Below are 15087 nucleotides of genomic sequence, written 5' to 3'. Positions count from 1 at the left end.
ATGGAGACGCGAGCAACCTCGCGTGGTCGCTGCGAGACGTCGCTCCGGGTGATGGAGACGTGAGCGACTTAGCCGAGTCGCTCCGGTCACGTCGCTCCGGGTGATGGGGACGCGAGCGACCTTGCGTGGTCGCTGCGAGACGTCGCTCCGGGTGATGGAGACGTGAGCGACTTAGCCGAGTCGCTCCGGTCACGTCGCTCCGGGTGATGGAGACGCGAGCGACCTCGCTGTGTCGCTCCGGTCACGTCGCTCTGAAAAGGTGTCACAGCGACTTCACGGTGTCGCTCCGGTCAGGTCGCTCCCATGCACTGCTCGTCCAATGATCACCTTTATCACCTCTTTTGAGCTCCAAATGCACTCAAATGTCTCCAAGAACTCCATGTGGTACTCCAATACCTGATAAGGACCCATGTATGCAAAATGCAACCTAAATATGGCTAAATCCTAGTCTATATGATCAAAATGCACATGGGTGAATGGATAAGACAATGGAAATATGCAAGATATCAAGTCCTTTTGTGATCTTCTCCTTCGCAACATTGTGAGCAACCGTTTTTCCACAGTGTCAACCTTATAACACCCAGAACTTGTCTGTCAAGGAGCTCCCACTCATCCTGACCCATCTTCTCAGGCTTCTTGCTCAGCGGTTGATGAAGCTTCTTTTTGTACGGATAATCTTCAATTTGAATAGTAACTCTGCAAAAAATTTGACCGATCACCGTAACTCAAGCTCTGATACCAGTTGTCAAGAAATGTACGGTCAAATTTTGCGGTAAACCAGAATTTATGGGAGCGGGAAAAGAGCACACACAAAATTGTTAACGGAGTTCGGCCAATGTTGCCTATGTCTCCGGACCTGCTACAGATCTTTTTTTATCAACCCGGGAAATTTTACCAGCTCTCAACTCACACCCCGATCCCAAGTACACTAAAAAATTACTCGTAATTTCTTAAAGAAGATTTTTTGTGAGAATTTTTTTTTTCTTCTCTTTCTTCGTTCTCTTTGTGTTTTCTTGTTTTGGGATGAATGAAATGGTTCACCATAGCTCTCCTTTATAAGCATGAAGAAAGTGTTTGGTGAGCTCAAAATCTTTAACAAAACCAACGTCAACAATTTCAGCCGCCTAACATCACCGTCCTTGCCGTCACCGTCCATGCCGACCATCATCACAACGTGATTTAACACTTGGCTGAGAGTACATGCACCTGTTTTTCCAGCACTAGCTACCATCCATTTCATAGAGACTGCTGTTCTTTTTGCCACTTATAATCTCAAAAACTAAGACACCAAAACTATACACATCTGATTTCATGGAGAATTGACCATACATCACATACTATGGAGACATATTGTAACCACTGCCACAATACTTGAAACGTTAAGTTAGTAAAAACATATTATTACTGTCTACATAGGCATAAAATGAAACAGAAAAGTTTACTAGGTTCCTACTATTATTTTCGTATTGTCTTCCGTTTGGTCCACTCCAGCAATTCTCGTCATTCCAGAGTCTGCAACTTTCAGATTCATATCAGCGTCCGGTAAGATGTTACCAGCTTTGAAATCATGAATGATCACTACAAGAAAACAACATGGATACTGAGGGAAAAAATCGTCGGAATTTCGTCGGAATAACGTTATTCCGACGACATACCGACGAAACAAGTCGTCGGAAATAATTCCTCGGAATTTCTTTTTTCCTCGGAATTCCGTCGGAAATATCCGACGGAATTCCGAGGAAACACATTTCCGAGGAAATTCCGAGGAGCACCAGTTTGTCGGAAATCTCCTCGGAATATACCGAAGGAGTACTTCGTCGGGATATACATCGATCGATGTGTTTTTGGACATATACCCATCGATCGATCCGTTTATAAAAACACGTTCGGAATATACCGAGGGACGTTGTTGCAACTCATATATTAGTGGCTGAAGAAACACATCAAGTGATCTCTTAGGATGCTCTGGTCCGGGAACGAGAATCGAGAGAAACAAAAACTCTCGTCGCAAGCACAAGTTTGGGGGGAGGTTGTATGGTGTAAGAATGACGGGCCATAGAGAATATTGTCTTCCACTCTTGCCAAACGGACTGAAACCATCAGTACATAATCCAAGGTAGACATTTCTTCTTTCATACGCAAAGTCGGGATACTTTGATTGGAAATGCTTCCACGCTTTTGCATCTGAAGGATGTCTGATCTCACCATCTGTTGAGTGCTCCGCATGCCATCTCATTGGTTGCGCTGTGCGTTCAGACAGATACAACCTCTGCAACCTTTCCGTCAAAGGTAAATACCACATCCTTTTATATGGCACTGGAACTCTTCCACTCGTATCTTTATAATGAGGCTTTCCACAAAATTTGCATGTAACCCGCTGTTCATCCGCCCTCCAATAAATCATGCAGTTGTCGCTGCATACATCTATTACCTGATACGATAAACCAAGACCAGCTACGAGTTTCTGAACCTCGTAGTATGAACCAGGAGCTACATTATCCTCGGGTAGAATACCTTTTACAAAATCAGCAATCGCATCCACACAGTCTTCAGCCAAATTATAATTTGTTTTAATGCCCATCAATCTTGTAGCAGATGATAAAGCTGAATGACCATCTCTGCAACCTTCGTACAATGGTTGCTTTCCAGCATCCAACATATCATAAAATCTCCTAGCTTCTGCATTGGGTAAATCTTCCCCTCTAAAATGATCATTTACCATCTGCTCAGTACCTACACCATAATCTACATCCGTTCTAATTGGTTCTTCTAATCTAACCGCTGGCTGAGGTTCGCTAGTACTACCATGTTCATAATCAGTTTCCCCATGATGATACCAAATTTTGTAACTTCGTGTAAACCCACTCAAATATAGATGAGTCCAAACATCCCACTCTTTAATAACCTTTCTATTTTTACAATTAGAGCAAGGACATCTTAACTTACGTGTTTTTGCTTCCGGTTGTCGGTGAACTAACCCCATGAATTCGGTTATACCTCGTTGGTATTCTTCCGTAAGCAATCTCGTGTTCGGATCCAAATGAGGTCGATCGATCCAAGAACGGAAATAATTTGAAGAAGACATATTTTTTATGAATCAAATTCGTGTGTAAATAGAGTAAGAGGGAGGATGAAGATATGGAGTGAATGAAGAGGAAGAGGAGTGCTTGTTTATATAGATTAAATCCTGCCGACATACCGAGGAAATTCCGACGGAATTCCGATGGAAAAGGCTAGTTCGTCGGAATTTCCTCGGAATTTTGTAAAATCCCCCAACGGCTCTCCAACGGCTATAATATTTTCTCGAAATTCATCGGTTTTTTCCGAGGAACACATTGTTCCTCGGAATTTCCTCGGAATATTCCGACGGACTGAGGTTTCCTCGGAATTCCGTCGGTATATTCCGAGGAAATTCCGAGGAAATTCCGAGGAACTCCAATTTTGTGTTTCCTCGGAATTTCCTCGGAAATTCCTCGGTATATTCCGAGGATTTCATTTTCCGTCGGAATGTCCGTCAGAATACCGCTGTTTTCTTGTAGTGGATTGTGAGTCGTGAATCTTTATGAAGATATAAAATGCCTCTAGCAATTCCTTTAATGATCTTGTACCATATTTTCTAGTCCAGCTGGTTTTGCATCGTAAAGTCTGCACATGCATATTTTAATACATACATGTATACACATATATATATATATATATATATATATATATATATATTTTAAATGGAATGGAATCTGAAAATGATATCTTAGGCTAGGTGTTGAACTCAACTAACCAAAAAGGAAGTAATCAAAGCTTTTGTTGGACACCAACTCATAGACAAGCTAGGATCTTCTCTTCTCCTTCCAAACAAAACCAAGCATCCTTACCAAATTTCTATGCTGATCAAGCTTTGCCACAACAACAACTTCATTCTTTAACTCTCTTTCACCTTTTCCTGATGTCTTCGATAGCCACTTCACCGCAACTTGTATTCCACTATGAAATGTACTCTACAAGAGTAAGTTGTTTTATAAAGAATCAGTCAGTTTGGGAATTATATATCGGTAAGATTAATAAAGAAGTTCATAAATGTAGCTCCGTAGAAGTAAGTATTTATTCCATGAAAACCGACATCTGCAATACCAGAATTTTTCTTCTTCACTTTTTATGAATTTTGTCAAACAATTCTAGGGTTCACGTTCTTAAACGCTTGCTCTCTCAAAGTGAAGTTCCAGGTTTTAACAAATTCTTTGTTTTCTCCACACTCCTTGATGCATAAGGGGTTTTAATAAAGTCATATAGTGAACATGAATTATTATATGTTGATGTTCTTTATAAAGGTTTTGTATAACTCTGTTCTTCTCGGTATATCATAAGGTTTGGTTATAAACCGAATAGAGCAGAACAAATATAAATTAATAATGTTGGAACATTGAAATTTTATTAATTTATAGAGATACAGTATTAATTTACAAAAGCTTTTTTATTTAGTTTTCTTAGTTTAAGATATATTTATTTTAAGATAAGAAAAATATTTTTTTTGAAAGCTGACATTTATATTAAATTTATTATATTACTAGATTTGGGCCCGTGCGTTGCAACGGGCTTTACTTGATATTTTAATTTAATAAAAATATTAAAAAATCATTTTATTATTGTTTTAAAATTGTTTTTACATATGTTATGTGAAATTTATTTTATAGTTAAGAACTTCTTTTCACACATAAGTTTCAGTTAGTATTTGTTAGAGCTAGAAAAAACATCCAAACGTAAAAATTTAAACCGGATCCAACCCGAAATAATAATTATAATGAAATAAAAAGGAATTTGGAAGTTAAATAAGACCAAGAAGCAATGACAACATTATATACTTTCTTTTGTACTAATTTAATGTTTTATTAAACTTATCTAATGTCAAATAATTTTCTTGATTCATTTTTTATTAATGATATATTTTCATAATAACATTTTAATTAAAATAAATTATAAACTACTACATAGTAAAAATAAAAAATGTAATAAGATAATGATGAAGCTTGATTTGTTTTTGACTAAACATATGTACGGTGACAATAATAATAATCTATTTTTTTATGAGCAAACATGAAAATATATATATCAAACATGTGTTTGATTTTCTTATAACCAAACACATAAATACCAATCACGACAACATCCTAAGTTTAGACTTTTTTTAATTTAATAGCTGTAGCATCATACTTGTCATCAAATTCATTTTTAAAAATATTATTAAATATGTATGTTTACTTTTGTTAGGATTTTTTAAAAAAGGAAAAAATATATTTTATAAATCTCGTTTTTATTTACAATTAAAAAAAATAAAAACTATCAAATACTTTTTTATATTTTTGTTTAGGATTATAGAAAAGGAAAAGTATTATCATATAAAATTTTACAATTATCTTTTGTTTAGAATTTCAGAAAAATCTTATTGCAATCAAATCATTATTTCTAGTTACTATTAAATAATTTTAAATTATGATTTTTACAGTTTATATCAATACTATTTTTACAATTCATTTTTAATTAAATAATATTTAGTATCATATTCATCATCAAATTTTCTATACTATCAAATAACTTCTTACAATTCTCTTTTGGTTAAGAATTAAAAAATATGATACAAATATCTTTTGTTTAGGATTTTATTTTTTAAGGAAAAGAACTATCAAATATTTTATTACAGTTTAGGGTGTTAGAAAAGAAAATTAAAATTACATAAAATTTTATAATTAATTTTTTAGGATTTATAAAATAAAAATACTATCAAATAATTATTTCCAGCAAATATTAACTATTTTTAAAAGTTGCTATTTCCAAAATTCATTTTCTCAATATCACTAATATTTTTCATTAAATATTTTCAGTGTCCTATTATTTTCAAAATTCGTTTTCTCAATATCACTAATATTTTTAATTAAATATTTTCAGTATCATATTTATCATTAAATTTTAAAAGTAAAAATTACTTTTACAATTCTATTGGGTCATGATTTAAAAGGAAAAAAAACTCTTATTTGGTTAAGATTAAAAGAGGAAAAAGTTATTTTTCAAATTTCTTTTATTTAGGATTTAAGGAAAAAAATTCATTTTCACATAATGATAGATTTTTATTAATACATACACAATTTTGGGTCATGATTTAAAAGGAAAAAAAACTCTTATTTGGTTAAGATTAAAAGAGGAAAAAGTTATTTTTCAAATTTCTTTTATTTAGGATTTAAGGAAAAAAATTCATTTTCACATAATGATAGATTTTTATTAATACATACACAATTTTTTTTTTGTACAAAATTCACAATCATATCGGGTGAAATATTTGAACTTATTTTTGGTTTATAATTTTTTAACACAAAATTATCTATTAAAAAGAAAAGTTAGTTATTTATAAGAAATAAGTTACTTTAAATTTTTTAAAAAGGAAAATTCCAACTATAATTCGTTTTTTTTAAAAAAAAATTTATGCAACTAATATATTTTCAATAAAAATTATGTTTAGTTAATTATATATTGTGTTTTATACATACAAACATATATTCCTCATGTTTACATATACTTATGTTTGATAAAAACATTGTAATTAAACAAAACTTGTGTTAGCATCATAAGATGTAATAAAGATGATAAAAAAATTGAATTGTTTAAGGAAATTAAAAGAAAATACTCAGATAATATTTTTCTTTTCAGTATTATTTTTGTGAAAATAATATGAGGAAGCTTAAACTTAAATATAGATGTGAAAATAATATTTATTTTGGTTTATATTTTTGTAGCATACATTTATCTGGTAAAAAAGAAAGTTAGTTATTTTTATGAAAATAATAAGAGTTCTTTTAAATTTTTATTTTTTTAGGTTTTTAAAAAAAAGAATATCACTTATTTTATAGTTAGTTTTTCTATTTGATTTTTATTAAATAATTTCTTGTTCTTGTAGGATTTTATAATTCGTTTTTATTTAATTTTTTTCAAAAAAAATTAATATTTTCTCTTATAATATCTTTCTTTAGTATCTTTAAAATGAAAAATATGCAAAATATTTTTAAAAAAAAAATACTTTCAAATAGCTTTTACATTTATTCTTTGTTTATAGAATTTTCAAAACTTAAATTTACTATCAAATATTTTTAAAAGATTATAAAAAGAGCCATACAAATGTAATTGTAAAAGGCTACGTAATAGTAATTTTTTTTTCTTAACTCCTAAAAAGAATAATAAACTATATTTTTGTAATAATTTTTTTTTCCTAGTGTCCCAAAAAATATAATAATAATTTTCTTTTCCTATTTTTTTTTAAATTCTAATAAAAGAGAATTGTAACATATTTTGACACATGTCACAATCTTAATAAATTAATTGACACATATCGCAATCATATTAATTTGTATTTTAAAATTCTAATAAAAGAGAATTGTAACATATTTTTGACACATGTCACAATCTTAATAAATTAATTGACACATGTCGCAATCATATTAATTAGCAACTTTGAAGAACCAACTTTTATATAATATATATTGCATACAACTTAAATGTGCTTTTAGATATAATATTACCAAATCTCATCTAAAATATATTAAGTGTTAAGAAAATATAATGATAATTTCATTATAAATATAAAGCAAACAATATAAAAGGTTCTTACTTATATAAAATATATATACATATAAATTATTAATTTATAATTTGAATGAAACCATTATTTATGTAAAAAATTTAAAAAAATATTGTTTTATTATTTTTTCGATTTGTATCAAATTTTGAACCGGTCCAAGTTGAAACCGATAAAATTTATTAAATTATAAAAATTATTAATTTATCGAATATTAATTATAGAAGTTATACTATGTAAATGAAACAGTGAGATTACATGAAAGAGTGAGATTACCCCCACGATGGCTACTTAATTCAACTGGACCGATTACTGTGCAACCAAAATTAATTAATCCTAATTTAAGAATTGGGTTAAGTCAAGGTCGTTGACCAAACAAAAAATAATAAGACTTAGGTCACGGTGACATCAGAGCAATCCACTGTTCATTAACAGTCCCACTTGAGAAAATTCAATGACGATTTGTCAAATGAGTCGACCCCAAAGAGATTGAAAACAAAGTTGAAAGTCAGCTTCCGAAAAATTATATCTTTCAAGACTCGAGGCCTTTATTTTAAGACATTCAAACATATTATATGAACAAAAAATACAAATGGTCAACTTATTTGTAGCTTTCTGGTTTGTGCTCATAAGCTCTGTCTCTGCAAATAATTGCCTTAACAGATCTGGTTTCTTCGCACCCGATGGTACTTACGACTTAAACCGCCGAGTCATGCTCTCTTCCCTTGCTTCTAACGTTACAGCTAACGATGGCTTCTATACCACGTCGGCTACCGGACAAGATCCGAACAGAGGATACGGTTTAGGGATGTGTGTCCCAGGTACTGAAGAACGATCTTGTTCTGATTGTATCATGGCTGCCTCTAATGGGTTGGTACAGAACTGTACTACTCAGACGGAAGCTATAGACTGGAGGATGCATAGCAATACACTTTGTCTTGTACGCTACTCAAACCGCTCGTTTTACGGATCGCTCGATATGCAAATTTTACGGTATGAATACAATACAAGAGATATTCAACCTAACGTGACGGACTTTGACATGACATGGGAGGCGTTGATGATTGGTTTAATAGAAGATGTTCATGTTTTGTACTACGCTGCTGGAACACAAACGGTTGAGTCTACCAACACCAACCTTTACGGTTTTGTGCAATGCAGTAGAGACTTATCTCGTACAAACTGCACCCGGTGTCTACAACAGAACGTGATTGATTATAGATCATGTTGCTCTGGGAGCCAGGGAGGCATTGTTTCGAGGCCGAGTTGTTTCGTTCGATGGGAGATTGATACGTTCTTGGGACTTTTCGATAACAGTCCTCCTCGTGAAAAGGGTAAGATCATGTTTTATAATCTTTGTTGTTATTAGGTCATATGATTATGCTCATATCTAACCATGTTTGAATTTTCTTTTCTTTTTTTTGTTCTGTTCTTGTTAGTTTTTTTCTGCTATATTTTTGTTAGTTTCCCTTAATCGCAACTGAACCAGTGGTGATTTGAGATCGTGCAGATAAGAAAATTGTTTCTACAAGAACTATTGTGGCAATTGTCATTGTTCCTATAATATTGCTTACTCTAGCATTTGCTATTTGGAGGAGGAGAAAATCGTATAAAGCATTTTCTACTGAAAGTGAGTTTACTCTTGTTTTGGTTCAAAATATAAGTAGATTCAATAAGTTATTATAAATCTTTATATGTTCTTCTCAGACGGTTATTTATCTGCTGCAAAGAGATTAAAGAAGAATTATGATACTGCACCGCCAGATAACGGTAAAGCGATACGTATTTGATATAGAAATGTAACGAGTCTTGGAAACTCTCCGGTAATATATAATACCATCTGCAAATTCGTTTAGCAGTTGGGGATGATATTTCAACTTCAGGTTCACTTCAATTCGATTTTAAATGTATCGAAGCTGCAACAAGTAATTTTCATAATACTAACAAGATTGGTCATGGTGGATTTGGTGAAGTTTACAAGGTGTAATGTTTGTCTCAAGTATTTAATTACTTTGTGATAGAATCTTGACGAGAAAGCAAATGCATATGTTCTGATAAATTATGTGACGTGCAGGGGACGTTTCCGAATGGAACAGAGATTGCTGTGAAGAGACTATCTAAAACTTCAGGGCAAGGTGAAAGAGAATTCAAGAATGAGGTGCTTCTTGTAGCTAAACTCCAACATAGAAATCTTGTTAGGCTTCTTGGGTTTTGTGTCCAAGGAGAGGAAAAGATACTAGTCTATGAGTTTTTGCCCAACAAGAGTCTTAACTACTTCCTCTTTGGTGGTAAGAAAAACAATAAGTTTACTTATCTGAAACCTTAGTTCTTGATCTCATAGGTTGACTGGTCGATGTCTGAGATGTGCAGACTCAACAAAGAGGAGACAATTGGATTGGACAAGACGATACAAGATCATTGGAGGGATCACTCGAGGGATTTTGTATCTCCATCAAGATTCGCGGCTGACAATCATACACCGGGATCTCAAAGCCAGCAATATTCTCTTAGATGCGGATATGAACCCGAAAATTGCGGATTTTGGTATGGCTAGGAATTTCAGAATGGACCAAACGGAAGATAACACAGGAAGAGTAGTTGGAACATTGTAAGTATTTGCCGTTTTAGTTATTATCTGTGTCTCTTTATTGTTGTTGATAAAACAGAAAGTTATGTGAGATGTATTTTGCAGCGGTTACATGCCGCCCGAATATGTAGCGAATGGGCAGTTCTCGACTAAGTCAGATGTGTATAGCTTTGGAGTATTGATTCTAGAGATTATTGGTGGAAAAAAGAATAGTAGCTTCAACGAGACAGACGGCTCAATAAGCAACTTGGTTACATATGTTAGTAAATTTCCACACTATCTCAAAATTTTCTACTTCTTCTTTTAGCAATGATCATTGTCTGAACTTTAGTTTCTTGGATAACGATTAAACAGGTATGGAGGCTTTGGAACAATGATTCATTGTTGGAACTCGTTGATCCGGTCATTGGAGATAACTATGATAAGTATGAAGTCCTCAGATGCGTCCATATTGGGTTATTATGCGTTCAAGAAAATCCAACAGATCGTCCAACCATGTTGACAATATTTCAGATGCTCACTAATACTTCAGTTACTCTGCCGGTGCCTGAACCTCCTGGATTTTTCTTCAGGGTCAGATCAGAGAGAATCCCATTAGTTGAGTGCTTGCAGCCTGGTCCGTCCACTTGCATGTCCATTGCTTGTTCTGTCAATGATGTATCGATCACGTGTGTTTGTCCTCGTTGAAGGGCAGGCTATTTTTTTAAAAAAGACTTAAACAAACGAAGAGTTCTGTGATAATTTCATTTTCTTGATAATCTTAACTGCCATCCTAATTTCAGAAAAAAATGTATCAGTAAATTACAATCAAAGCATGCACATTCATTGCTTGACGCATTAGTCTTTGTTATTGTCTTTGCAGAGAATCAATGTTTAACTTCACATCTATCTTACAGTCATATATCAATGTGTTGAAACAAAATCGATATCCCTTGGAAAATCCAAATGCTTTGAGTATACCCCAAGATCATCATGAGTCTCTAAATCTTATACGTAGCAGTCTACAATAATTATATCACAGCCTTTTTATGTATGAGTAGTTTTGATTTTAACGAGGAGCTACTTGAGTAATGGAAGCCTCGTCCACAGATCCCGTGGCAAACGTATCCATAGATGGATCCACTCCTCCTACTTGTTCATGCTTACTTCGGAAGAAAAATCCAGGTGGTTGAGGCACAATGAGAGGGATGGAGCTAGTGGTGAGCATTTGGACTATATCTGACATGGTTGGACGATCTTCAGCTTCTTCTTGAACACATAGTAAAGCTATATGGATGCATTTGGTTACTTCTTCTGTTTGATAATTGTCTTGAAATGATGCATCCATGAGCTCTAATGGCGATCCATTGCTCCATAGTCTCCATGTCTATTACATATAATAATCAAAACGTTAGTCACTTTTAAATGAAGCAAAAATTAAATGAAAAATATAAGGGTGTATACTCACATATGTAACCAAATTGCCAGCAGTACCATCCATTTGATAGATACTGCTGTTCTTTTTACCACTTATAATCTCAAGAACTAAGACCCCAAAACTGTACACATCTGATTTCATGGAGAACTGGCCGTACATTGCATATTCAGGAGACATGTAACCACTGCCACAATTCTTGAAATGTTAAGTCAATAAAAAGCATATTATTATTGTCTACATAGGCATATAATGAAAAAGAAAATTTTACTAGGTTCCGACTACTCTTTTCGTATTGGCTTCTGTTTGGTCCATTCCAAAAATTCTTGCCATTCCAAAGTCTGCGACTTTTGGGTTCATATCAGCGTCCAGTAAGATGTTACCGGCTTTGAGATCACGATGGATGATTGTGAGTCGTGAATCTTGATGAAGATATAGAATCCCTCTAGCAATTCCTTTAATGATCTTGTACCGTATTGTCCAGTCCAGCTTGCTGTGCATTGTTGAGTCTGCACATGCATATTTAAAATTCTTATTAAAAATTTGGTATGAAATCTGCAAATGATATCTTAGGCTGGGTACTGAACTAAACTTACCAAAAAGGAAGTGATCGAGGCTTTTGTTGGGCACAAACTCATAGACAAGGATCTTCTCTTCTCCTTCCAAACAAAATCCAAGTAGCCTTACTAAATTTCTATGCTGAAGCTTTGCCACAACAACAACTTCATTCTCGAACTCTCTTTCACCTTGTCCTGATGTCTTTGATAACCTCTTCACCGCAACTTGTATTCCACTAGGAAATGTACCCTACAAGAGCAAGTCGTTTTACAGAGAATCACTCAGTTTGGGAATTATCGGTAAGATTACTGAAGAAGTTCATAAATGTAGCTCTGTAGAAGTAAGTATTCATTCCATATGGAGGAAGGTAATTAAAGATAAGGACTAGAGTTTTTTTAGTTCTGCTGCTCTGTTGAGTTGCGAACGAGAATGAATTTTGTGTGTGATGGTATGGCGATTATAAAAAGATTCTTTAAGTTGGTAGGTTATCCTACTTACTACCAGAGGCGGACCTATTTGAGCGGTAGAGGTGTCACTTAAATGATAAAATTAAGATGTAAAATCAACTCCATCAGATCAGAGTACTCTATTTTTCCTCTGTTTAATCATATTACTCGCACGTACTTCAAGGCTAAAGATGTATTAAAATTTATACTTGTACAGAATTAACTACATTGGAAGCTAGTGCAATGTTAATAGTAATACCTTATAGACTTGCCCAAATCCACCTTGACCAAGTTTGTTAGTTTCAGAAAACTTATCTGTTGCTGCCTCAATTGCCTTAAAATCAAACTGAATTGACCCTGCAGTTGTAATATCGTCCCTATCTGTCAAAACATTTAACAACTGGATCACAACAGAATAATCATTCGACCTGAGAATACATATAGTTTATCAATTAAATCTTTACCTTCAGCAAGTGGTTCCGTCTCATAAGTTCTCTTTTTCTTTTTAGCCCGGAAAATGTAAACAGCTACCAGAAGAAGAAAAATGACTGTGATTGGAACAACAACAGCGATTGCTATGAGAGATGAGTTTCTGCCTTTTCCTGTATTCACAAAAAAAAAACATATGACCATGACAAAGGAGTCAGATTACATATGAACTTTTGTTCTAGCAAATCTTGAATGTCCCACAAGAAAAGTTGGGATGAAACATGTATTCAAAGGATAGCAAATATTCAGACCAGCTTCTTGGGAAGGCGGTGGAGGAGCTGAATCCAACTGAGGTTGAGGAGGTTGAGGTATTGTTGTGGATGTTTCTTGGTAGAATTGGTAGATCTCGTACCTTGAGTTACAACTCGGCATAAGAAGTCTTCCCCCAATTTTGTCAGTGGGTAATAAACGGATGGTCTGTTGTAGACAATTAAAACAATCCTCATTCGGCAAATTGGGTATGCATTGAACCATTCCATAAAGTGTCTCAATCGGTGTGAAGTTGGATTTGTTAACCGCAAACTTTCTTGAACTATTAGCAGCCTCGTTTGCACACTTGTTCATCACAGAGAGCACTACACCACGAAACCGATTTGATTGGCTTTCTGAAACATTCTGCGTGTTCCACATGATTAGTCCATTTGTTCCATTTTGGAGTGATGATTCATCGAAAATATTCTGGTCAGTGTATCGAAGCATGCACTCGTTGTACCATATCAAGCCTGTTTTCTCCTCTGGACATCGATACTGTGTGTCGTTGGCAGCAAAGACGACGCAGTTACTGCAGACCTCCAGCGACAGATCTCCCCGGCAAAGGAAAAGACCGAACACCAAGTCAGGGATTTGACCTACTGCTGTTCTGTAAGATCCTATGGAGAAAGAATTCAAAGAACGACTGTTGGAAGAAAGATCGGACAAAAGGGTTCTAACGTTGGAAGAGTATGTGCTGTTTTTTAAGTAAGTTGTCGTGTTTGGACAAACATGGTATATGTAGGTAGGGTCTTGTTGCTGTGCATAAGATCCTAAGCTTGCAAGTAAAGCAAGGAAGAAGAGAGAACAAAAAGAGGCACAATCAGACATTATCTCCAGTTCTTCTTCCCTTCCTTGGTGTTTCTTTATTTTTTTCTTTCTATTGAGTCTCTTAATACATGTGATGAGACCAAGCCTATACGGTATAGCTTCTGCGTAAAAGACTGCAATTTCTACAATTCAAAGTCAAGTTCTTTTACCGAGTATCGTCAACGATTTTTAAATAAAAACAATGACATGTCTAACCAGGGGGGTGAACTTAATGGTCCAATTATCTTTATAGTTAGGTGATTTTCCTGTGCTTATGCACGGATATAAATATTTTTAAAGTAAATATATTATAATAATTGATTGTTATTTACTTTTAATTTTAAATTAATTTATAATTTATACGCATCATTTATATTAATAATATTATGTTACTTTAATTATACATATGATTTTATATATGTTATATCTAATCGATTTTGTTGTTTTTCAGTCGATTTAGTTATTATTTGGGTAAATTAGATTGCATCTATTAATTCAACTGTAGTATTTTTATTCCATATATTAAAATTTTGGTTAATTTCTTATTTGCATTTAGGTGGTTGTTGTCTTAGATATGTGAATATATTTAATGAAGATTATGTATAACTTAAGATATATTGTGCTTAGAATAAAATAAAAAATAAACTAAAGTGTCTGATTCCAAATTACATAAATTAATATAACGAAACGATAATATTCTGAAGTCTCATGCATATATATATAAATTTTACAAAATAACTAAATTGCTATTTTCATTTTTAATATGTTTTGAGTTGTCCTATGATTTATATTTATAAAATAAATTACTATTCTTATAAAATTATATATGCTTATCATAGTTAAATCTATGATTTTAGATATAAGTTGGATTAGTTGAATCACTCATGTTGTGAGTATATTGAGTTATATATATTCTTTCAAA

At 33.5% G+C, this 15087-nt stretch overlaps 2 protein-coding genes across 3 annotated transcripts; one reads left to right on the top strand and one right to left on the bottom strand.

Moving 5' to 3' along the window:
* Positions 1 to 8198: 8198 nt before the first annotated feature.
* On the top strand, positions 8199 to 11005 carry LOC106306578 (cysteine-rich receptor-like protein kinase 24). Of its 2 annotated transcripts, none has more exons than XM_013743249.1 (8): positions 8199 to 8946; positions 9123 to 9242; positions 9320 to 9382; positions 9469 to 9593; positions 9687 to 9900; positions 9983 to 10220; positions 10305 to 10458; positions 10554 to 11005. In XM_013743249.1, the coding sequence occupies exons 1-8, from the start codon at positions 8205 to 8207 to the stop codon at positions 10884 to 10886; spliced, it is 1989 nt and encodes a 662-aa protein (XP_013598703.1). In that variant the 5' UTR covers positions 8199 to 8204; the 3' UTR covers positions 10887 to 11005. The 2 variants fall into 2 exon arrangements, with proteins under 2 accessions (XP_013598703.1, XP_013598695.1); XM_013743241.1 differs by having other exon boundaries at positions 8205 to 8946; positions 9472 to 9593.
* Positions 11006 to 11246: 241 nt separating this feature from the next.
* LOC106306568 (cysteine-rich receptor-like protein kinase 19) lies at positions 11247 to 14186 on the bottom strand. The gene is made up of 7 exons (XM_013743230.1): positions 13358 to 14186; positions 13082 to 13219; positions 12877 to 12998; positions 12210 to 12420; positions 11885 to 12122; positions 11647 to 11800; positions 11247 to 11565 (listed from the first exon to the last, which is right to left on the bottom strand). Exons 1-7 carry the CDS (start codon positions 14184 to 14186, stop codon positions 11248 to 11250), a joined length of 2010 nt encoding a protein of 669 aa, XP_013598684.1. The 3' UTR covers position 11247.
* Between the last annotated feature and the right edge of the window lie 901 nt (positions 14187 to 15087).

This window comes from Brassica oleracea, chromosome C1, assembly GCF_000695525.1.
Source record: "Brassica oleracea var. oleracea cultivar TO1000 chromosome C1, BOL, whole genome shotgun sequence".
In the NCBI taxonomy this organism is placed as follows: domain Eukaryota; kingdom Viridiplantae; phylum Streptophyta; class Magnoliopsida; order Brassicales; family Brassicaceae; genus Brassica; species Brassica oleracea.
This window is presented reverse-complemented; position numbering and strand designations above follow the sequence as displayed.